This window comes from Anser cygnoides, chromosome Z (assembly GCF_040182565.1).
Source record: "Anser cygnoides isolate HZ-2024a breed goose chromosome Z, Taihu_goose_T2T_genome, whole genome shotgun sequence".
NCBI classification, from domain to species: domain Eukaryota; kingdom Metazoa; phylum Chordata; class Aves; order Anseriformes; family Anatidae; genus Anser; species Anser cygnoides.
Window position 1 is genome coordinate 41,792,819 of NC_089912.1, and position 23,594 is coordinate 41,816,412.

A 23,594-nucleotide genomic window follows, 5' to 3' on the forward strand; every position below is an offset into this window, starting at 1 on the left:
AGGATGTTGGACAAAGGCTAAGAGCTCATCGTATAAAGAAAGAAGATGCCTTTAGACCAAGACTTACACTATTTCCAGCCTTTCTTAACTGTGAACGTCCTGAAAATTTTCAACTGCTGGCCAGTTCTTCAGTTATTAAGAACAGCATGGTGCATTTTGACACAGAGGTAAATTCGAGGAAAAAAAGAAATACAACAGGCAGCAGGAAGCGAGTACCCTGCTGAGGCTGAAGAGCTGGTAAAGTGGAAAGGACAAAAAGCAGATGTAAACAGACACAACAAACACCCAAGCCAGGCCATATGGCAGTGATGTGTTGGTTTTGAAGGCATATAGAAACAACTGAGCCTCAATACAAGTGAGAAGAAAGAAATGGAAGAATACCGGGTAGGTAAGCGAGCTGAACGAAGCCACAGATACAAACAAGCTGTCAAATGTATTTAACAACCCCATCTGAGCTTTGCAGAGACTACCCAGCCTCTCTTTGCAACCTTGGGACACGGGGACTTTGCTTTGCTCTGCCAGATCACCCCGTCGGGCAAAGGCACGGCCACGGGCACTTCGCCGACCTGCTCTCGCCCCAGCGTAAGGCCACCTGGTGCTTCTTCTGATAAATGCCCACCCGAAGGATGGCCTCCATTCTCACCTCAAGAAGCATCATGTTGCAAACCTTGCATTCTTCCAGAGAGTGGTTCAGCCCTGATGGTAGCCAGGGAACTGTTTCAATAAGATGCCACTTTTTCTCTAAGTCATTAGAGCTTGTCATCCTTCAGAATGTATTAAAACACGCTATTGCATGAATACTGTTAAAAACAACATTACTTGGTGGGATTAAAAACAGTGTGTTTTAATGAGAGCTTAAAATGCTTTTAAAACTTCTTAACTTCACAAAATGAACACAAGAATTGGGTGAAGGAAAAGTCCTTTATTATTAGATCTTTTTACGCAGCTGACTAAACGCAGGACCTCTCAAAACATGCCAATTACAATACAGTCTATGTGAAGTGTAAAAATGGAAGAAAACACATGCACAGAAAACCAAATACCGTACATCCTGTACGTCCACAAAAACAGACACACGAAGTCTCATTCCTCTCCCACTCCCCCCTTGTTTTTAAGATAAAAGCAACCAAGTTCCCTCACATATAAATCCTCATTTACCTCTACCTGGCATTATTGGCTGGGTAAACTTGTTTGGGATATCACATAATCACAGAATCATAGAATCATAGAATATCCTGAGTTGGAAGGGACCCTTAAGGATCATCAAGTCCAACTCTTGATACCGCACAGGTCTACCCAAAAGTTCAGACCATGTGACTAAGTGCACAGTCCAATCTCTTCTTAAATTCAGACAGGCTCGGTGCAGTGACCACTTCCCTGGGGAGCCTGTTCCAGTGTGCAACCACCCTCTCTGTGAAGAACCCCCTCCTGATGTCGAGCCTAAATTTCCCCTGCCTCAGCTTAACCCCGTTCCCGCGGGTCCTGTCACTGGTGTTAATGGAGAAAAGGTCTCCTGCCTCTCGACACCCCCTTACGAGGAAGTTGTAGACTGTGATGAGGTCTCCCCTCAGCCTCCTCTTCTCCAGGCTGAACAGGCCCAGTGACCTCAGCCGTTCCTTGTACGTCTTCCCCTCCAGGCCTTTCACCATCTTTGTAGCCCTCCTCTGGACACTCTCCAACAGTTTCATGTCCTTTTTGTACTGTGGTGCCCAGAACTGCACACAGTACTCGAGGTGAGGCCGCACCAGCGCAGAGTAGAGCGGGACAATCACCTCCCTTGACCTACTAGCGATGCCGTGCTTGATGCACCCCAGGACACGGTTGGCCCTCCTGGCCACCAGGGCACATAAGACAGGACTTCATAGAAATATAAAGACTTAAGTTTATTTAGGCACACTTACTTTATTTCAAATGAACAACATACTTTAAATTTTTGGTTCTTTATTAATGTTGGCTTAAGCTAGCAAATGGAAGGTGCAGACAAGCTTTAAGAACGCATTTTGGATTCTACTAGGAGAGCACCCATGCCAAAAAAAAATAAAAAAAACCAAAAAACAAAGAAGAAACAATTACTCCAATAACAAAGCTGAGCAACAGCTTTGGTCATGCTTCTCCTATCAGGTACTTGCTTCACGCTCTCATCAGTGCTCCAGCAAGATACGGGCTGTACCGGCAAATGCCTCGGCTACAAATAACAGTCTCCCGCTCATCACTGCAGCACTTAACAGAGCCCTCTATTCCAAAGAGGTACACTTAAAGCTGACAGAGTTGCCTATCAAAACAAGGAGAGACTGCACCTCTCCCCGCAAGACCTATAGTGCAGCCCCTTTGTTTTTGGCCATGCCTCTCAGAGATGTTCAGCCCCCACAGCTTCTACTCACATTATGTAGCAGATGAAATGTAGGTTCCCCACCTTTGCCCCAAAGAGGACTGATGGGTGTACGGTGGAAGATCTTGGGCCGTAAAACTGTACTGTACCAATCACAGATCAAATGAACTGCACAGAAGCAATGATGTTTATTTCATAAGTTGCCCTTTACGTCACACAGCATGCAGTACAAGTGACATGAAAGGACAAGCAGTCACATTATTTTCCTAATATATATATTTTTAAGTTACAAAAAGAAAAAGAGGTAATTTAAAGAGGGACAGCTAATGCTGGAACTAACATAAAAAATATCAATTAACAGTAACTTATTTGCGTTCCTATTTTCAGCTGAAAGTGACAGTTTTCCTTCTTCCCCCAGTCACAGGGGCAATATGACAGCACCAAGATACTACCCAGTGCTACCACAGAAGAGCCTAAATGTCAGCAGAAGGTGCACGAAGACACAGAAGTCTCCTGCAGCTGTACAACTGGTCCTCCAGGAAAAGATAAAAAATGAATATCTCACAATAAATTCAGCTAATGAATCTGACCACAGCTAGGAAACACAAATGATTGTTCCTTGTACAGTACTTTTCAGACTACTAACAGTCGTCAAAAATTTCACACCTGACACAAAATGTTGCTTATTAATGTGGATTTTAATGTCACTGCGCTGCTCTGTAGACCAGAAAAACACCTGTTTTCAAATTCACACAACACTCACACCTAAGTCTAAGGAAGATCATGCAGGAACTCACGCCCAGGTATTTTTCATTTGGGTGGGAAAGGAAAGCAGATATTCACAATACAATCGGGTGCCAATTCAAGGGCTTCTGTCTCTGTTTGAAGCGCCTTGCAGCATGAAGGATAAGGGTTTTCAAGCAGAAAAGGTGGCACTGTCAATGGCGTTTTAGACAATGAACAAAAAAGAAAAGCGAGATCTTGCAGCTGCTAAATCCTCCACAGACAGCTCCAGCACACAGCCCTCCCATCAATGTGGTCTTATTCTTTCAAAAGAGCACATGACTTTAAAGAAATTATGACCACAGGGTTGGTGGACAATATATGGGATTTCTCCATGATCATACTCTACTAAGCAATTAGGTCAAGCCGTGCTCTTTAAAATTAGTTTAATGCAGCTGAAAGTCAAGGAAAGAAAGCATGTTAGGGTGGAAAGTAGGTAGAAAAGGAACAAAGATTTACTTTAACTCTCAAGCACTCACAAAGCCCTTGCCAGAAAGAGGAGTTGCACTGTTGCTAGAACTTTTTAGTGCATAAAAGGAACATTCTTGGCACTGAAAAACTGGCATCTGTGTACAAATAGAGAAAGTGTTTTCCAAGGTCCAAGCTACACAAAGAAACAAAAAGAAACTCCTTTACATCAGTCTGTTCAGAAGTACTGCCTTGATCATTCTAAATTATACTTTTGTCAATGGATTAAAGTGGCTTAGTAGGCAGGTAAATAAGTACATTTTTGCTGTTGTTATTCATCAGAACAAAGAGATATTGCATAGTGTTGTGGAGTTCTGTGACGTTGGTATTTAAAACAGATTCCCTTCCACGAGCAGAAATTCTGATGTCAGATTTTTTTTTTCTATTCACATTTGGGTTTTGGAATGCAAATGTGAATGAATAAAGTACTCTGGGTCTGCGCTGGCAGCAGATGTTTGGAAGAGGAGGTGCACTGAAAGAGCAAGAAGCATTACTGAAGGTCTGATGCTTCTGCCCTGTTGGAAACTCATAAATTACTGCAGATACAAAACAAAGAGGTACTGAAAACTTTACTGATTGCTAAGAAGCTCATTGAACTACTTAAGTTTGAAAGTAGCCAATTAAAGACTAAACTCTTTCCTGCTTTTTACAGTTAGAATAGGTGTGTTCGAGGCATACACCAGACAGGCGCAGACAAAACCTTCCGTGTTTCCTGTGTGCATATAAACAATTCAACTCCGTCTTCTTTTTCATATTATCTATCCAGCATTCACTCATACAATCTGGATAACACCAGACATGCATGCTTGTCACTGTGCCTGCAGACGAGACAAGTAATGCAAGTTATCAACGTCACTGAAACTTTATATATGAGACTGAGAAAGTGCTCTGATGCAGTTTTTCTGCTCTCTGATCCAATTGTTGCATAGGCAGGAATAGCAGTTGCAACATTATCAGGGGAAAAAAAAAACAAAACAAAAAAAAAACATATCAGGTTGATGGATATGCCTTTGTAAGCACAAGCACATTTATCACACTGTCTTTATCATTCTTTTAAAGCTTGAGGGTGGTAAACACAAAACAAAAGGTGCCATATGTGAAGTCCTTAACGTAAGCACTTTATTTAGTGATTACCACACTCCAGAATGGAAAGAGCTAGGTATTCTTATATCTTAGATGCCCAAGCAAGGACTCAAGAAAATGCTTCAGCTAGAAGTCTACTCAAAGATATGGTGGTTTAAAATACCGATGTAAGTCCATGCCTAGATGTACCACTATCTACTGTATAAGCTGGGGGAATACGTATGGCTGTACAACTTCCAAGCCAGCTGGACGCCTGCCATTTCATAATAATGATGCTTGTGCTGGAGCTTGCTGGAATACATTTGGTCTGAATATATGTACATCTGCTAAAACCTTTTCAGAAACGATCTTATCATATGAAAAAAAGAGTACTCACACTTGTAAACAGTTCAAGTAATAGCTACATCTCTAATGGAAACGAAAAAGCCAGAAAAAAAGGTGGGAAGATGCAAAATGCAGAGATTTTAAAAAAATATATTAATAAAAAACCGCTATGCTTACTGTCATTTACAGTAATAAAAAGGAGTTTGCAAGTACGAGTACTTACAGGATCAATGCCTAAGTACACAGCCATATAAATAAAGAACATAATATACTGTGCCAGTACTTAATGCCAGAGTTTAATGCTTCTATTGTTCTTTAGGACTGGTCTTTTCATGAAATTTTAAACCAGCTCAGAAATTAACATTAACTCACATTAGCCTTGATAAATGTTAAAGGATGTATCTGAAACATACCTGGCTATGAATTAAACACAAGAGCTCAGTCGTAAGTTGCTCAAGAATTCTTAAACCAGGATTCTGTGGTGCATATTAAAGCATACAAGCAGAAACATGATATTGGTGATGCTAAGAAAGGAATATTGTTGATGCAATTTTTTAAACAGAGAAGGTCATGTTTTCTGCTTTGCTTCTCTTCTATAGCAAAGGGTTCTGAAGCTTGTCTGAAGTGTGGGCTTGTCCAGCCGCTCAGGTAAGAAGGGTCTAACAATAATGCTTATCAGATCTCAGTTATACCACTCACTCCTTCATTGCAATGAGCAGCTTCCCTTTATTTCACCATTTCTGAACCTCCCTGTTTTATGACATATTACTTATGACCTTATTGAACAGTAATAAGGTGTCCCTAGAAAGTGTATCTATGCAGATTTTGACTCTGGAGGGTATCTATACTGAATGGCCACACACAAAAAACACAAACACACAGCGACATTTGCAGCACAGCAGCACCTGTTAGATAATGGTGCTAACTTAAGAAAATGTTTTTTCATTATCTTTGTAAAAAAGATTTACTACAATGACACGGTGTTGTTGATCATTCAACGAACACTTGCTAGAAATAAAGTAATCACTGCAAACAGAAGTGAAGATGGACTGCAAAGCTCCCAAACTGCTTACAAATCTGTTTTCCCCCCAAAATGATACAGTTTACAGATACGGTATGGACTGCACATTTTAATACTTGCCATTGAACATGAAGAATTGCTTTAAGATCCAATGTTTTACTAACCTTTCATTATCAGAGAACAAAAAGCACAGAACCAAAAGCTTATATACCCCACAGAAGATGTCACAATTATTTTTGCTTGAAAAAAATAATCTGTCCTTGAAGGGATGAAAGACACAGACTCCTGATGGCTCTTGAACAGAAGGCCTTTATTGCCCTTTTTTCTCTACTACATATACTTTCCCTGTAACCCCACGCGCTGTCCATGCGCCCAAATCGGTCATACAATTGGTTAGAGACCCTCAGACATGCACCTTGAGCCAGCCAGCAACCAGCCACTGTGCAAAGCTCATCTTTAACACTGCAGCCAAGTTCATTTATCTCGACCTTGCTGAAGTTTTTGTTTCTAACACTTACTTCTTCATTATCTCTAATTCAGGGACGTGTGAAACAGCGCAAAGCCACCTGCGAATTCCTTTCCCACATGTCCTCCCACTTCAGTTATTAATTTTATGCTAGCTAGATATACAAGAAACTCACCAAGCAATACAATCAATAAACACATCCTTCATTGATGTGTTTCAAGAAGATCTGCAGTGGTGAACATATTGCTTATCCTTGACTGAAACAAGCTTTTAGGAAGACACCAAAACCTGGTATTACTGAAACTGCAAACAAAGCATGGTCTGTGCCGCATACTCAAACCTCATACCAAGTGCCTTAGTAACTGTCCGTATATATTACAGTTTTACGAGCTGCTATTTACAGCCAAGTAATTGTCTGCTTCCCTAGCTCTTTAGTCTTTATTTACATCTGCTCACTCTCACAGATGAGCTGCAGCACTTAGGAATTTAGAACATTTAGAAAAAATATATACTGCAAATTGCCCCGTCTGACCTCGGTGCAAAGGAAGGCTTGTCTGGCTGCCCTACAGCTGCCACAATGGGAAACCATACCCGGGCCATGCAGCCGGGGCCCTCGTTAACAGGGCTAATCAGCAGCCAGGCCTTGCCTCCCAGCGCAGCGCTTCCACAGGGCCACCCGACGCATACAGAGGCTCTCTCACCTTTCTGGCCCCATGCTCCCCTGACTGTGCTCCCCAATGCTCATCGTGCCTCATCAGAGGCTGGCACCTCTGCTTGCCCAGTGGGCAAGGATGGGGACAGGGATGGTCGTCCTCCGTGGCCTCCCGTCAGGCTGGTCTGGCTACACGGCAGTGCTGACCGACCACGAGCCACCTGACAGCAGCGTGCTCTCCCCAGAAGAAAAGGTAACATAAAGGCTTCTTTCTGCGGGGACAAAAGGGGCCAGAAATGGACCAGCTCTGTAAGATACGATCTGGAATGGTTTGTTCCCCAGTTAGCGTTGTAACTAGCAACAAAAGCGGAAAAGGCGATCCTTCTTTTAGGCAGGAATGCTTAGTAAATAGCATCAGAAGGCCCTTTCAAACAGAAAACGATGAGAAAAACTGAGACATAAGGGACTAAGCTGTTCCCTGACGTGCTTTCCTTTCCCAGGGAATCAACAGCAACTCTGTGCAGATGGCCCAGCTCAGGCAGTTAAGGAAATACTGCCAGGAAGATAATATACCAAAAACATCCTAGCTCCCATAACAAAACGCTCAAAGCCTATGCCTGCAGAATAGAAAACAACCAACGTGGGAGACAAGGTGCAGATGTGATCCGAGAGACGCCAATTTATTATCTTTATTGGGACATTCGACTCCTATTTCATTTAACAAAGGAATCTGTCAGCACGATGAAAGAAAGGTATCAAAAGAAAGGTAAAATTTACTTCCAACCAAGTCTTCCACGTACTTGGTTTTGTTAGGAAGTAATAAGCTACCAGCTTTGTTGATGGAGCTACTGGAAGTGCTGGCTTCTTGGCCAAGAACTTGTTAGGCCCAAGTGAAATACCCACCACATTATTCCCCTCTGTGGAGAAAAAACTCCACACCTCTAAATCTCCATTAAACTTGGCAAAATAATTAAGCTGTAAACCGTGCCAGAACAAAATACAATGTAATCAAGCAACATAAATGTTAGCTGCACCAAGTGATACCTACATAACTAGGCAAAGTAAGTGCTGTAAGAAGGCGTGTGCCCCACTGAGCACAGAATCTCACAATTTTAAGTTTTAAGCACTGGCTTTCTTCTTCTCATTTAGAAACACAGGACTGCGAGGGACCACCTCAGCGATGAAGTCCAATCCTGTTAAGCTGCAGACAGCCCTGCAGAAGTCAGCGAGACTACAAATTTCAGCAGACAAAGAATAGAAGAAAGGCACTATCACACTTCCCTGTAATCACAGGTCTGTTAATGTCACCACAGACTCCAGAAAATGAACACCCTTTATTCTCTCTCCTCTAAAAGCAGCAACTTCAAAATACCACAGTTTCAACAGACTGTGTGACCTGCAGTAAAAAGGCTCTCCTGATCCCCAGCCACACAGGCATGTTCGTGAGCAAAGCACCCTCACTGAGCACCTCCAGGGGCACATGCTGCCCCACACCCCAAGCCTTAGCAAGGGACTACTTATATTTAAGATAAAACTGAGGAAAGGGACAAGAGGCCCAGAAGCCAATTCACATACCAGACAGAACGAAGGGCTTCCTTGGGTAACTGGCAAGAACTTATTAACAATACTAATTGCTCTCTAATAAAGATACTGTGGAAATCAAGTATTTATACTACACCACTCCAGTTAAAGGCAGACTTAGCATTTGGTTGAAGCAAGAAATGTGCAGACAGCACGATTCTACCCACAGCAGAGTGTTTTTTTTTTCCCCCTTTTCCAATAGCTCATTCCCTTGAATAGTTCAGCAATGAGTTCAGTAAAACTTTACCTGTCAATCAGGTTGTAAGCACAGTTATAATTTACACTGACTGCAAACTCTTCCAAGCCGTGGATATACCTGCCTACATCTGCGATCACCCAGTGAGAGCTAGTTTTCTTTCAGTTAAGTACAGGCAACGTGCTCTAAGCATCCTACCAAACAAACAGCCTCGCATCTGCAGGCAGACGATTCTGGGAGAGAATTGCTCTCTTCGAAAGCAGCATACCACTGCCCTGCAAGGTCCGTGCTGGTGGTGGAAAATGTGTGCACATGGTCTGGGTAACCGCGTAGCGATGCTTCCTCCTCAGCAGTCTTGCATCCTCAAGCAGCAGTTGTCATTTGTCACATCTGGTTATGTAATCAGGAGGGAATAAGGGGAAAGGGATTAAAACATTAAAAAAAGCATAACGCTGCAGACCATTGCACGGATTGCAAAACACACCATAAAACAGTGTGGCACTTTATAGCAATCCTAAGCTATGTGAACTGTTCTGGGTGAAAAGCACCTCTGACAAATCATTCTCCCTGACATCAATGTGTACTATGACAAAAGTAAGTAAAATGCCAACACACTTTAAATACAGTAGGTCAACATCCTCAGTGTCAACTATAATGTGCCTAGTAACTTTGAAAGAGAGATTTACAACTGTCTTAAGATACCCACAATGACCAAATTTTTATCAGCCTCCTCCTTCCCCAGGACAGTGCCATGGTAAACCTTCCATTAATTTAACAAAGTTCAATCCTAAAACAATTTAGGTTCTCTCTTCTTTTAGCTTTCTTTCAAAGAAAAAAAACAAAGATCACTCTCCTGGGGGCCAGCAGCCCTTGAATTTCCAGCCTGCTCATTTACCTGTGAATATTTTAAGTGTAAATATAATTTATAACTTTTAAGTTCAAAAGTTTCTTCACTTTTCATTCTTCCAGCATACTTAAAAAATAAATAAAAGTCACACCCTTCCAAGCCTCATGGTGCAAGGTTAAACATACCAAAGTCTTCAGTCCGCTCTCAAAAAAGCCTTCTTCCCACAGCTTCACCATCCCAGCTTTTCTTCTTCACTTTAAAATAGAACAGCAACAATCTCTTTGAAACACAGTGATCAGAACTGCAGAGTACACGTAAAGGAGGACACAGCCACATACTGCACAATTAAATAGATCGACACGGGCTCCTACAGTCCATCTGATATGAGATTTTTCCCTAACTGCGCTAAAAATGACAGGAATGTCACCCAGCAGCTGACTGACACACGCCAGCTTCACTCTTGCTGTATCAGCCCCATGTGCTGAGATTTCAGAGCAAAATTCATTATTAGACTCCTTGGCACAGGGTTTTGTACCCTGTTCCACTAAGTTTCACGCTATTTATGTTACTCCAATATGTATTTTATAATGAAGATATATGCAAGGAAACATTTGGGGCTTCAGGATCTTTAGACTTATGCTTTCTTTGTCCACCCTCCTTTCAGCTTCCACCTAGCTCTGCCATAAGCCAGTGGTGGTTAAGATCTACTAAGCTGGTGATGAATACTTTTCAGGTTTTTTGGACACCCATCTTCCTGCAGCAGGGTCAAAATGCAGTTCAAGACAGTCTTAGTTGAGAAAGGACTCCTGTACAAGCCACTACCACCCAGGAAACAGAAACTAGTAAACCACTGCTTTAACTGACATTTTTTCCTCCTGAATATAAAACTGCGCCAACAAGTTGTGTGGGTTCACTGCAGAATTAATGAAGCCAGTCAAAAACAGAAGGACACCTGGTCATTAGGACCAGCTGTGGTTCTAACAGGAAATATGTAATTTCCTCTTAAAACTGATATGCCTTTGAATGTGTTACCAATTTTAACAACTGTTTGGCACGGTTACTCCACAACTTCAGTAGTCTCCATCGCTCTCCTTATTTACAGCTTCGCTTCCTGGTTGCCAGCTTATGTTCTTCTGCCTTTGTACCACGGTTCTTTATCTCTGTCCTTCCTATGTATTTAACTCGAGGAAGGATTTATAGAGGCAATCACACGGCCTTGTAGGCTGAGACTTCACAGGGCTTTCACCTGATCTGAGCATGGACTGCTGCCATAAATTAGATAAGGTGTTTTTTTTCCCCCTTTTTACAGTATCGCCGCATCAAAGAAACATGCAGAAACATGCGACAGAGAAAGTGATACTACTCCTTTCAGCCACCGTCAGCATGGCCCGAGCCTGGCGTACTGCTCTCGTGAAAATGCAGCCTCAGCCTCTCTTCCTAAGCCAAACGTGCCAAATTCTGTTCAGTACACACAGTTCTAGCAAAGGAAGTGACACGCCTGAACATCTGTAAAGGCAGATAATGGGGAAGGAAAAAAAAATCCATCAAAAAGGACAAACCAGCAAAGCCCCGAAAGAACTGATGAAAGTTTAAGCACACGCCTAACACACCAGTTCTGGGGCCAACTGCACCTCACTGAGCCTAGGTAGAAGAGAAATCAAAGACCAATGTTCTTTATCTACTTCCTGATGGGTTTAAATTTACAAAGGTTTATGCATTTAAAATGAAGGCACAATAATCAGCAAGCCATATTCTTACTACACACAGTTTTAAAAGGCCTATAAACCAGGCATTTTTCTCCTCCAGACAGAGAAATAAACTAAGAAGAATCAAGCAGTTATACCAAAAAAGTAACTGCAGCTTGTGCTTTTCAGGCAGAAACACTGCTCAATGCATGTTAAAAGGCAATAGCTGTCACTGGTGGTACTGTGCGGTGGCAGTCTATGCAATCAGCAGCTTGCAGTTTATTATGCATTTCCAAAAAAAAAAAAGAAAAAAAAGGTTCCCCCCAGAACCCTAACAAATACCAGGGCCAGGACTGGCTTCGCTTGGTGTCTTCAAAGCAAGTGCAGAATTACCAGGTGCTCCTCTGAGAGCTGACAAGGCTGATACAACATCTCTGTGATTCACAAACAGCACTGAAAGGGCTCTTTGCTGTAACCTGAACACCACTTCTGGGTCTCCAGAGGAACAGCACAGCCAGCCAACCAGCCAGGTTTCCCACTTGAGGAGCGGCTCTGTGGCCAACATGTTCAGGGTTCCTTCCCAGGTCCCTGCCCCTGAAAGACTCCTACCACCCACTCAGTTCACAGTAATTAATCACCAAGTATTGCTGCAAATTGCATACACGTAGTTACAGAAGCCGTGAATTCCACACTTGCATTATTTATTGCAGAGCCTATATGAGGGACTCAGGAAACAGCGCTACTGTGGTTTTCACATCATGCATCTTCAGTATTTGTCCATTTTGTCTCTGTACAAAAATGAAGGTTAATAAATGCCTTTTTAACGGAGCACATTGAGTTGAGGTTACAGTAAGATTATCCAACAAAAGAGAAATTGAAAGTTTCCATGTGGTGCAGTTAAATTTTTGACCCAAGGTATAACACTTTGAGCCATACCAGGCCATCCTTCCCGCTGCTCCTTCCCTCCCCCCCAGCCCTTTGTAGGACTTCCTAATCTGATAAATAGATGGAAAAAATGCTACACTACAACATTATTGAAAAGACAGTTGCCAGGGGTTTTTAACTTAGCCATTCTGAAGGGAAGTATCACCTCAAAGGAATTTCACATGCTGTAGATCTTGTAATGGAACTTGACAATACGTACACCATTTTTGCACATCAGCTTGTTAGTATGACTAGTTTGGGCTCTCAAGCCTGAAAAGCACCATGAAGGTCAAATTCTAGCTGTCATCCAAGCATTTCTTTGTCCCACGTTTTTCCTTTCCTCCCAACACAGTGAGATGCAGTTACAGTTATGGTGTATGATAGATGAGATGCTGCCTTTGCAGTTCTAAGAAGCAGCATTTCTGAAAACTGATAGATGAATAACCAAAAATATATATATATTCTGCCTACGTATTCACTGCTTACTACAGAAATCAGATCTCATACAACCCAGAAAAAAGATTTCTCTTCTAACCAAAGATTCAAAGGTAAAGGAACATTTTTCAGCTTGTAAGTATACATTTGAACAACTGCCTATTTTCTCGTCAGCACCTTCAGCATGTTACCCTGTGCATTTTCCATTGCAACTGATAAAGAGATTAGACAGACACCTTAGATAAGAGTAAAAAGCAGTAAGCTAACCCTGGTAACTTCTCTGTTCAGTGAGCTACCAAACAGAAACACGCTGATTTCCAGAACTGCTGACATCCATCATAGTTTTTAATTCAACATCAGTGGAAAGTGTATCCCTAGTGAGTACAACAGGTCCAAATAAACTCAGAGTTTAAGACTGCTAGATACCTCTTCCTGTTTTTTGCATCAACAGGGATCTCCTATTAATAAACAGCAAGCCACAGTGCAATGCAAATACCATTCTTCAACTGCAAAACATTACTTCGGCTATCTGCAGCTCTTTTAGAAAATACTTGAAAGTTTAAAGAAAAAAAAAAAAGAGGACTGGTGGTGGTGTTTAAGACCATGAACTAAATCGCTCGTCTGGGTACCTCTTCCTATAATTTAGCAATGCATCTTTTCTCATAGTACTATAACAACTCCCAGGTAAGACTAACCACAGAAGGGTTAAAAAAAAAAAATCATTTTCATTAGTTTGATCTGGTTTCAAGGTCTTTTATGTTCACCATGGTGAGGTTTTCAATGCTGATGTACTTTAATTCCTGTCTTTTGGGCAAACTGAAGTAAAGGCACTGCACCAGGGTATTTAAAATGCACAGTCACACAGCTCGCAACTGCAGAAAGAATTAAAATGAACGGAACAGCTTTTGTAAATTTGTTGCTGTTTCATGATAATCTCTACCCCAGCAGGAACAGAATCTCCATCACCCTTAGAAATGCCATGGTTAGATGGTTAGTTAACACATCTGTAATTAAAGTGCACACCTGAACAATGCAGTGATATGTTTCACTAAATTTGTCAGACGCAAAACAAGAAGTACATAACACAACATGCACAGTGATTAAGAGCACAGTCTCCATATATGTTTCATCCTAAAGATGACATTTGATCTGTAAGTGTTGAGACTTTTGGTACAAAAAGCTTAAGATGACAAAAGAGGTAAACCTACCCCAACAACAGAAATGTGTCGGAACAAATCACGTACAGATAAGACCAAAAAAAAAAATGATCCTACAAGTATTCATAACACCTTTTTTCCTATTTTCCACGGGAATAAATCAAAACAAACCAAAGAATGGAAAAACACTCAAAAACACTTTGGCAAAAGATTTTTACTGTTTATTACTTCTTCTGCAACAGCACTGTGAAATATCATAAAACCGGAAAGCGCATTTTTTTCAGCTCATTGTCCTTTCTCCTAGTTTCAAACATCCCCAGGTTTTGTGTAAGCAATTTTTAAACCTCCTTTACTAGTTTCACTGAGAAATTTAATTTACGCAATCCATTTATTTTCTTCAAGTGACTTTTGCTAGAATAGGAAATCTACTTTTTATTCTAGTTACTGCCAGGGGTATCATAAGGTAATACAGATATATAAATATTTTACAAAGGAAAACAGTGCAGAAGATTAAAATTTCAAAGTAACTGCATCTTCACTGAGCTTTCTCAAAAGGCAGGTTGTCCTAGGAACTTCAGGATCCATTCATGCAAATACCCTTTGGTGAAAAAACTCTTATCTGTTCATTTATTCACCTTGTTTGTTCCATGACTGATGCTAAGTACAAGGAAACAAAGGAATTCATCTATTATAAGGGGAGAAAATAGGTTGATTTAGCAAAATGGAACCTTTCATCACAGCTTAGCTGAAGCCTTAAATCAAGATTCAGGTTCCCAAATAAACCCAAGAAATTTTAAAGTCAAAGGTGTTTTTAATATTCACTTGCTTCCTGAGTTTTAAGCCTCAGGCTTGACATTTGCAAGTACATTTATATGCAAATGTAAAGGTGAGAAACCTAAGGGGGAAAGGAGGAATGGAAAGAAATGGGATTTACAAGAGTATTTCAAGCAGCCAGAGAAACCTAAGTTCAAAAATATGTTAAAAGCACCACTGAACTAAGCCACTCAACGACTATGCTGAGATTTGCTTACTCTTTTGATTTTATGGCAACAACTTGCAGTGAAATAATCAGTCTTTTCCAAAATGATGCTGAAGTAAAATCTTTGGCCCTTTTATGTTAAAGCAACACCCTGCCACTTTGTTATGTTTTATTGTCCATAGGTATTTTCTCACAACAGCCAATAAAAATGGATTAAGTTCTTAGTTATGCTTACTTTTTTCCAAGGAAAAAAAAAACAAGATTAGAGTGTAACTAATTAATTTAAGTTCTTTAAAAATATATATAGGTTTAGACTGCATGCCCAAGTTATACAGTTAAAATGAATAAAAAGCACACAACCTCAGCCTTTTTTTTTTGTAAGCCATGTACCGTCATTCAGTGTTTGCACTTCCCTGTATGTCAAAAATGAAATTCCTCATCTTCAGTGTTGTGTTCTGGAGCTAACATGCTATTTCCCAAGCGTGGCTGTGTGGAAAAAGCCCCGTACCTTTAAATGCTGCCTATGCAATTGTCCTTAGGGAAATTATTCTATTTCATACATGGGTACTGGGGACCAAGCACTGTGCTGACACTTTCTCTTTAAAATACATACAAGAGATGTTACATAAACCTTGGCACTTTCTTAACTAGCAGGCTGACGCTGCCTTCTCTGTGAAGAGCCCTAAGAAAAACAAAAATGGCAATTTGTAATTCTGTCTTTATTTTACGAAGTAAATCACGTATCAATGCCTGTAACCACAGGCATAGTGACAGTTGTATTACTACAGAAACCTAAAACTGGATTCTAGAACACTTTACATGATCTTGCCAGAAAAAAAAAGGGTGTGGAATGAAGAATTTTGCGTGCCCAAGTAACATATTTAACATACACAGCTGAAATCTGGGGTTCAGCACGGTAACGTGCCTTCCTAACACAATACCCATTGAATTAATGTAAGCTGTCCAGCACAGCGTGTCATTCCAGATGTATGTAAAGCATACCCAGAACGATACGTTAAAGCAGAAGCACACACTATAGATTATTATTATTTTTTTTTGGGGGGGGGGGGCTTTCTTACGGTTTAATGCCGGTACCGGGCGCGGAGGCCCCGCCGCCAGCAGCCTCCGCCCGGGCTCCCCCGGGGCCACGCCGGGACGGCCGCTGGCACCACGCGAAGTTGTCCCGGCCCGCACCCACCTGCCCAGGTCCTCGCCCGTCTCGTAGTGCTCCTCCAGGTTCTCCTGCCTGAACACCGTCATGGTAGCCGCCCGCACGCCGCCGCCGCCGCCACCAGCCTCAGCCTCAGCCTCTGCTCCGCGTCCTCATCACCAGAGCCGCCGGGGCCGCCCCGCGCCCTAAGGACGACCGCGGAGGTGAACGCCCGCCCCCGGCCGCACCTCCCCCGGCCGCACCGCCCCCGCCGCCCGCGTCCCCCGCCCCTTCGCCCGCACGGAGCCGCGGGACCTCCGGGCGGCCCCGCACCGGACCTGCAGCGAGCCGAGGCGAGGCGAGGCAGGGCGGGGCGGATCCCGGGATCCGCCTCCCCGCTGCCCGCCCGGCAGCGGCGGCAGCGACCTCTCACCTCGCTCCTTCCCCCGGTGCCTGCCCCGCTGCCGGTGCCGGTCCCGCTCAGCACCCTTCAAGGCGGCGACAGCGCCGGGGCCGCAGCCGCCCGGCACAGGCACCGCACAGGGGCGCCGCCGCACGGCCAGTGGCAAGGCGCCACCGCCCCGCCCCCCGCCGCTCCCCCGCACGGCCCGGCCCGGCCCGGCCCGGCCCGGCATGGAGCGGACCCGAGGGGGCGCCGCCATTTTACGAGGCCGCAGCCCCTCGGGGTCCCGCGGCACCGCGAGGCACGGCTCGGCCCCGCGGGGCGTCGCCCCTCGGGTCTGCTGCTGGCCGGTGGTGTTTCCTGCTGAGGAGACGTTGTACTAGCACCTTAGTCCTGTGCCGAGCTGGAACTCGGCTGTTCACCTTTATGTGCACACACACACACGCATACATATAAAATATACACTTGCTCATTTTTCCCCTCAGTTCACGCTCAGCCCCCAGAGAGCGTGTGATGCCGGGCTGCTGAACAGCTTTTAACTCCCATCTGAACTCAGATCTCTCTGGCAGAGCACTGCTCATCGAAGGTGAGGAAAAGTTCATGCGGTTTTACACTTTCTCGATTTAGCACTTGAGAGAGCCCGGCCTTCTCCAAGTACAGGACCAGAGCTACAGGAGCTCTGAAATTTTCTTAGTGAGTCACAGCATGACCTTGGGCGAGCGTTAAAAATTCCTGTGGCTCCATTGATGTCAGCCATAAAATGAAGGGAGCGCGATTCAGCGGATCGCTGGATGCGGAGATACATAAAGGTGTCCTCAGAGTCGGCAGCGTGGTGACTTCTCCGGTGGAAGAACAACCAGAACTGCGTGCCCCCACTACTTCATTTATTGCCACACATGCAGGAGTAGGATGCTCTGCCTTGCCGTCAACCCATCTTCCGTGTATTTATCTCTAATAGGTTTTCAAAGTCATGACTCCCACATGTTGCATTTTTAACACAGCTCAAGGTTTTTAACAAGTAATTGGTGATGGTTCAGAAGTTCACTTTGGCTTCAGGGATTCTTCCTCTGATCAAAATGAGGAGAATCACTGGAGCCAGCCAATGAATTTTTTGGCAACTGACCTTCACGTTTTTCCCTTCTGGGAATTTTTTGTGGTGGTCGTGGGCTCGTACAAGACTAACACCCATGGTAGCTTGTATGTATTCTTCAGTACAAGCACTACTCAAATACACAGTTCAATTGCTTCAATTGAAGCGATTGAAATTTCAGTATTGATTCAAGCAAGCATGCATTGGAATCAATACACTATTCTTGAGATAACTACCAAGATGCACAGGATCAACAGAAAAAAATATGAATTACTTGCAATGTTTATCTTTCTCCTTTCATTTAACAACTATATATTACTCCTGTTGCCTGCCCTTCTAGGTCTCTGATCCCTGAATTCTGTTTCTCTGTTCAGGTCTCTCAGTTATGGAAAGAGAGTCGAGTTTGAGCCCAGCTGTGGCAGGAACATCACAAGTCACCGTGTCATGTGCATCAGGAGGAGGCACGTTCCACACAAGTAAGGACGGCCACGGCAGCAGGCTTGTGCTGTAGTAGGTACAGGTGCAAAAGGAGATGTTTTCATGTAATGTGAAGCACCACTTTCCTGTTTTTTTAGAGAAATACTCAACAGGTTGTGCTTGGTACAGACTGCTTTGAAAGGGTGTGTGTGGTCCTGGTGGGATTCATCTTGCAGTCTCGGAACCCTTAATCCAGATGAAAGCCAGCCCAATTGCTGTACTTTCAAAATGCTGATGAACTTCCTTGAGAGAGGTATTGGACTGCACATGTACTAAATGGGAAAAAATAATTTTAAATTGCTGACAAAAGTAATTAAGCAATTGTGAAAGCAGTTTATGCTTTCAGGTTAAATAGCACATTGGATGAAATCCAACCCCAATAAACTTAATAGCAAAACCTCCCTGATTTCATGGTTCTGTGATTTCAGGCTAATGTATATTTTTTGTTTCTTGTAACATAACAGAAGTAACAAAGTAACCCCTTGCATACAGTGTTGTAAATCAGGAGTAATACTGATTTCAGTACGATTACTTCAGTATGAAAGAGGATCAGGTGTGAGACTAATAACAATAAATGTGTTTTTGAAGGACTGGATTGTGTCTACCAGGTTAATATGTCAATGGTTCACATATATTTTGCGGTGTAGAAAAACAAGTGTTCTTTCTCTCAATAAATACTACAAAGAATTCAAACTTGTAGAAAGCATCCCTATCTCCAAGCAATGTTCGGTGAAGTGAAAGCTATAATATTTTTGCAGGTCAAGTGATTTATAGCACCTTTCAGCCACTTTTGAACTGAATCTACGCACCCATTTCAACATTTCTACAGATAAGGGAGCATATTAAGTGTATTGCTGAATGATAAATGTTTTCAAGATTAGAGCCTGGTCTGTTTCTGTCATCCAGGTAAGATGTCTTTCCTAATAATGTAAGACACTAATTACAGTAAAAAAATACAAATTACTTAGGTGGGCTATTATTTCTTTTGCATATTGTTTTCTTTTTAAGAGATCATCGTTTATTTCTGACATAATTATAAAAGCAATTTCCTGGGTGATAAGTGATGTTTTCTGCAGATTCATAGGTTTTCCAAAGCTAATTTCATTTCTCACAAAGCACACTACCTACAGCCCCTGCTATTCTGCATCCATCAGTAACACCAGGGATGACATGGGAATGGAAGGGTGAACATTAGCATTAAAGAGCCTCTCAGCTCTGGTAAACCCTGTTATAAATTACTCTTTTAGCCAGAAAGAATTAGTTTATTGAGTAAGCGATCAGCAAGCAAAACAGCGCTGGGCGGCCTGGGAGTCCATGCTCCTCCAAACGGCCCGCACCCCCCCATCCCTTTTCACAGTCCTTATATCACCGAGTTCTTCCGGGGTTACGTAGCCCCCCATCCTGCTACTGCGGCTGCATCGACTGTTGCTAGGGGGTCGTCTCTGGTCCCTCTGGTGGTCGCACAGATGAAGGCCGTAGTCTTCCTCCGCTTGGTACGTGATGTTTTCCCTCCGTAGCCGGTCATGCTGTTTTGTCTTCAGATAGGACAGGTGGGTTATCAATTTTGCAGTTATAGTATTTACACAAAGTTCTCTCAACTATCCGCCCGAGACAGCAACAGGCAGGGAGCCTCAAGGTCCTTACAGCCACCTGGCGACTCCCTTTGTTCCTTCTTAATATAGCCATGGGAAATAATGAACAAACATGCCTCATACACCACAAACCCAAAGCGTTTCTGCTACAAAAGGATCTCCAGGTATGCCAGTGACTTCTGTAGTTAGGCTTCATGTCCCTCAGAAAGTAGACTGAGACCATCAATTCATTTTTATGTCACAGCACAAAGGAAAATTTCTCAGGTTGTAAATTAGAAGATTTTTTTTTTTCTCAGAAAGTTGGGCATTGGAACAGGTTGCCCAGGGAGGCGGTGGAGTCACCTTCCCTGGGGGTGTTCAAGGAAAGGTTGGACGTGGTTGTTAGTGACACGGTTTAGTGGGTGACATTGATGGTAGGGGGATGGTTGGACCAGATGATTTTGGAGGTCTTTTCCAACATTAATGATTCTATGATTCTACAATAAATAAATAAATAAATAAATAAATAAACAGGCTGCTGACATCAAAGACAAGATCTGTAGCTTCACAAGGCAATAACTTTAGCACTGTAACTAAACTCATGTAAGTGGTGCAGTGTAAATTTGGCAGGCTGGAATAACCATTCCTTAACATTTCAGTCAGTAAAATACAATTTTGTTAAAAACTGTTAACATCCATTTAATTGCTGTGTTTTGAAAGCCACAAAGAAGATGAGATTATGGAAAATGATCAGCATCACTCCTCTAAGAGCACTGCAGAAAGATAAGTGCCTCCTATATTTTCTAGGTGTTTGTCAGTTCCTCATACAAAGAAATTTGTTCCATCTCCCAGGAGAGTCACAGCTAATCTAGGATCTGCTAATTCATGTGTTTATTCATAAGGGGCCCATATCACGTACATCCCCCAACGAAGCTGCTACTTGGCAAGGCAATTAATTGAATACCTGACTTGGAGCAGTGAATAGCAGATTAGCTGACGAGGGTTTAAATGCATGTGTTTCAGCATCTCCCTGAGTTAAAGCCTGAACATGGAGTCCTGGGCTGGAGTTCATTTTGTCCAAAAGCTGTATGCCGATCCTGCTGTGATGATGCTTTCATCAACAGCTCTTCCCCACCGGAAAAATCAGGCAGTTGATGAAAAAATCAAGGACTCGCATCTATGGTAGATGGGTTTTTCCGTGAAGCTGAATTAGGATTATGAAAGCCTCTGACAAATGACAAAAGAATAACTACTAACCACAATCAGAACTAACTAGAAATTGCACCTCTTTGACTTAGGTTTTCTACAACTATCCTTCCATGTAGATTTAGTCTTTGTGTCATTGTGTGTTTATTTAATAGAAAACAATCTGCAAATGATTAATTTTTTTTTTTTTTTTTTTTTGCCAGAACTGTATCTATCTGAAAAGAAGGTTTACTCCAAATCAAAACATTTTGACAAAGATTTCTTAACGTGCAATTTCAGCAAGGTAAAATGTATAATTTGTGGTCGCATTTAGTTAAAATATTACTTTCAATAGCATAATATAGCTTCATGTTGTGTATAGGATTACATATTCCATGAGACTAAATATTTGTTCTCAAGTAGCATGAGAATGTGCTTTGGATTTCTGGCTTTCTAATTTGGGGGTCAAAGATATTGATTCCCTATGAAAACAAAACCAATCAAATAAGTAGTAACATTTGGTAAATTTTTCTCGGTCAGTAAAAAATACTCAAAACCTACATTTGAAAGAAGAAACCAAGAAAGCCTTTTCTGCAAGTCCCTGGCAATCCTTAAACTACTTCACGAATTCTACAGGGAAACTGAAGGTCCAATTTGTACGGTACATTGTGCAATGAACCTTGAACTTGGCTGACATCTCGGTATTGTGATACACGTTTAAAATTAATAATATTTGATAACACTATCATAAAATGATGGGCTTTATATTTGCTTCTTGCACAATATGCATGAGGTAGCATGTGCTGTCCTGCCTTTATGCCTTTTTCTTCTTTTCCTTTTCTAAGGAAGGCTCTACTGTCGCAGTCACAAGCCAAAAATAAATAAATAAATAAACAAACTCATAGTACTTATATATAAAAGAAAAAACGTTAATAAGGATAAGGACAAATAATAAATTTACAGGAATTTAAATAAAATGTAAAATAAAGTAATAGCAATTTCTAATTAAAATTTAAAATAATTTAATAAAAATCAATACATTATAAATTTAAGTAAATTTATGTAACGGCTTTCAGTCAGTGGTACCCTAATGCTTTGCATACATCAGTTGCTTTAATTATCCTTCACTGCACCTCTGTGGTAGTGATAGCTATTAAGTAATTATCCTTCTAGGTGCTGCATGACACTAGCACGCACTTGCCAGGGATCGGAACCGGTTTTAAAGCAAGCCATCCAGAGGTCAGAAGCAGTCAGTGGGACAGCCTCTGGTGGTGCCTCTTGGTGCTGTACTCCAGCAAGCTCCAGCAAACTGCTTTCCTGCCGACATCAGCCTTTAGCAGGGAAACGTGCTTGCTGATACTTGGCTCACTGCCTGGCAAAGCCACTTGTGAGTCCAAATTCCTTTGGCATAGTGTGATAATACGGCGGTCGTTGCTTTATACTTAGAAATAAATGCTGAGTAGCATCTAATGTAATCTTTTTGCAGATGAGGCATTGGAAGCGCAGGCTGGATGTGGGGCTTAACCTCAAACGCATGCACGTGTATTTAATTGCTGGGTTCTTGTTTGTTTGTTTGAGCCAAATGCAATTAAACTGTACACGTAGAATGTCTCTAGCAGCAGTCTGACTTGCACAATATAAGTGAGTGATGATCGCTGTATAAAGATGCTACCCTAATGCTTAACTCCTTATTACAGTTAGTCACTGAGGCTGCCTCTGCCAACTCCCGTGAGCTGACACTTACGTGGCGGTGTTCCCTTTGAGGATGCACTGTGAAAAGCTGGCTGCAAAGTCATTAATGCTTCTAACTGCTGCTCCAGATTTCTCATGTCTCTGTAGGTCTGGCGTGACACCTATACTGCTGGGGTGTCCACATTAAATACTCAGCTACTGCAGCATTGTTGTCTTCTATTGTGAAAGAACATTTACCAAGGGAGTTTCAAAATCTATACGCTGTCTTGATCAGGAGCAGTGTCTTCACACTGGTGCTTGTGTATGCCTATCACGATTTTTGTAGTGGAATAACTCACAAAACAAGACTTGACTAGCGCTAAACCACAATGGGTGCAGCAGGTATTATTTAACAGTAAAGGGACTTCTGTTGCTGCATCAGTGCATGACGCATGACACAGGGGTGCATAGAAGATCACGTCTTTTTCAAGATACTGAGGAACCAAGGGCAACAGTCTGAAACTCATGGGTTGAGATGAACTTACCAGCTGCCTGGCACCCTGACTGGTGATGGGGGGTGTTAAGAGAGGAGCACTCCCCAGCTGTTGGTGAAATGCTTATGTGTGAAATCATTAGCATATAAATAAACGCTCGTTTAGCTGTTTTGTAGCATTTGCTCAGTGTATTTAGGGATTTCCTAAAGCAAAACATCCCTAAACATGAATCTGAAACAAATATGTCTGCATGGAGTTGTCATCTAGATGTTTGGGAGGTAAAGTAATCGTGTTTGGCATGTTTCATGCCCATGCATTCCATCTGCCTATCTTGCCTACATGTACAGCAGGGAATGAAACATTTGTGCTTCAATTTCTGCAGAGGGAAGCTTGAAGTTTGTGCTCAGTTTTCTTTGTGTGTAATTCCTTCTCTCAAAACCTGCCCATGACGCGCTTGGATCCTGCAGCGTGTTTTGTGTGCATGCCGTGAGGATAGCTAGGTCAGAGCATAACTAAGCATTTGTGAACTGCTGGAATCACCAAACAAAGGGGACTGGAAAAAAAGCACAAGAGGCTTCTGTTGTGTAAGTGACACTTAGTCTTGACTGGCCGATTAAGAGATA

The 23,594-nt window shown here is 42.4% G+C and overlaps 1 protein-coding gene and 1 long non-coding RNA gene across 11 annotated transcripts in view; one reads left to right on the forward strand and one right to left on the reverse strand.

Moving 5' to 3' along the window:
* The window catches only part of DAPK1 (death associated protein kinase 1), an 89,656-nt gene extending 73,008 nt beyond the window's left edge, over window positions 1–16,648 (reverse strand). Inside the window, exons 1-3 of one of the 3 annotated variants that reach the window (XM_048080499.2) lie at window positions 16,129–16,310; window positions 9,936–10,004; window positions 9,102–9,293 (exon numbers count right to left, since the gene is read on the reverse strand). In XM_048080499.2, the coding sequence (XP_047936456.1) occupies window positions 9,102–9,217 (116 nt within the window). In that variant the 5' untranslated portion in view covers window positions 9,218–9,293; window positions 9,936–10,004; window positions 16,129–16,310. Of the gene's footprint in view, window positions 1–9,101; window positions 9,294–9,935; window positions 10,005–11,777; window positions 11,798–16,128; window positions 16,311–16,513 lie in introns of those variants that run through there. The other 2 variants (XM_048080500.2, XM_048080501.2) reach the window with 2 other exon arrangements.
* Window positions 16,649–16,754: 106 nt separating this feature from the next.
* Window positions 16,755–23,140, forward strand: LOC136788895 (uncharacterized). 8 transcript variants are annotated; one of them, XR_010827443.1, is made up of 8 exons: window positions 17,080–17,424; window positions 17,948–18,049; window positions 18,149–18,303; window positions 18,809–18,956; window positions 20,342–20,803; window positions 21,031–21,110; window positions 21,347–22,193; window positions 22,504–23,140. It is a non-coding gene; the product is annotated as an uncharacterized lncRNA (long non-coding RNA). The 8 variants fall into 8 exon arrangements; XR_010827439.1 differs by having other exon boundaries at window positions 21,347–21,467; window positions 21,980–23,140; XR_010827440.1 differs by lacking the exon at window positions 17,080–17,424 and adding an exon at window positions 16,755–17,069 and having other exon boundaries at window positions 21,347–23,140.
* The last annotated feature ends 454 nt before the right edge of the window (window positions 23,141–23,594 follow it).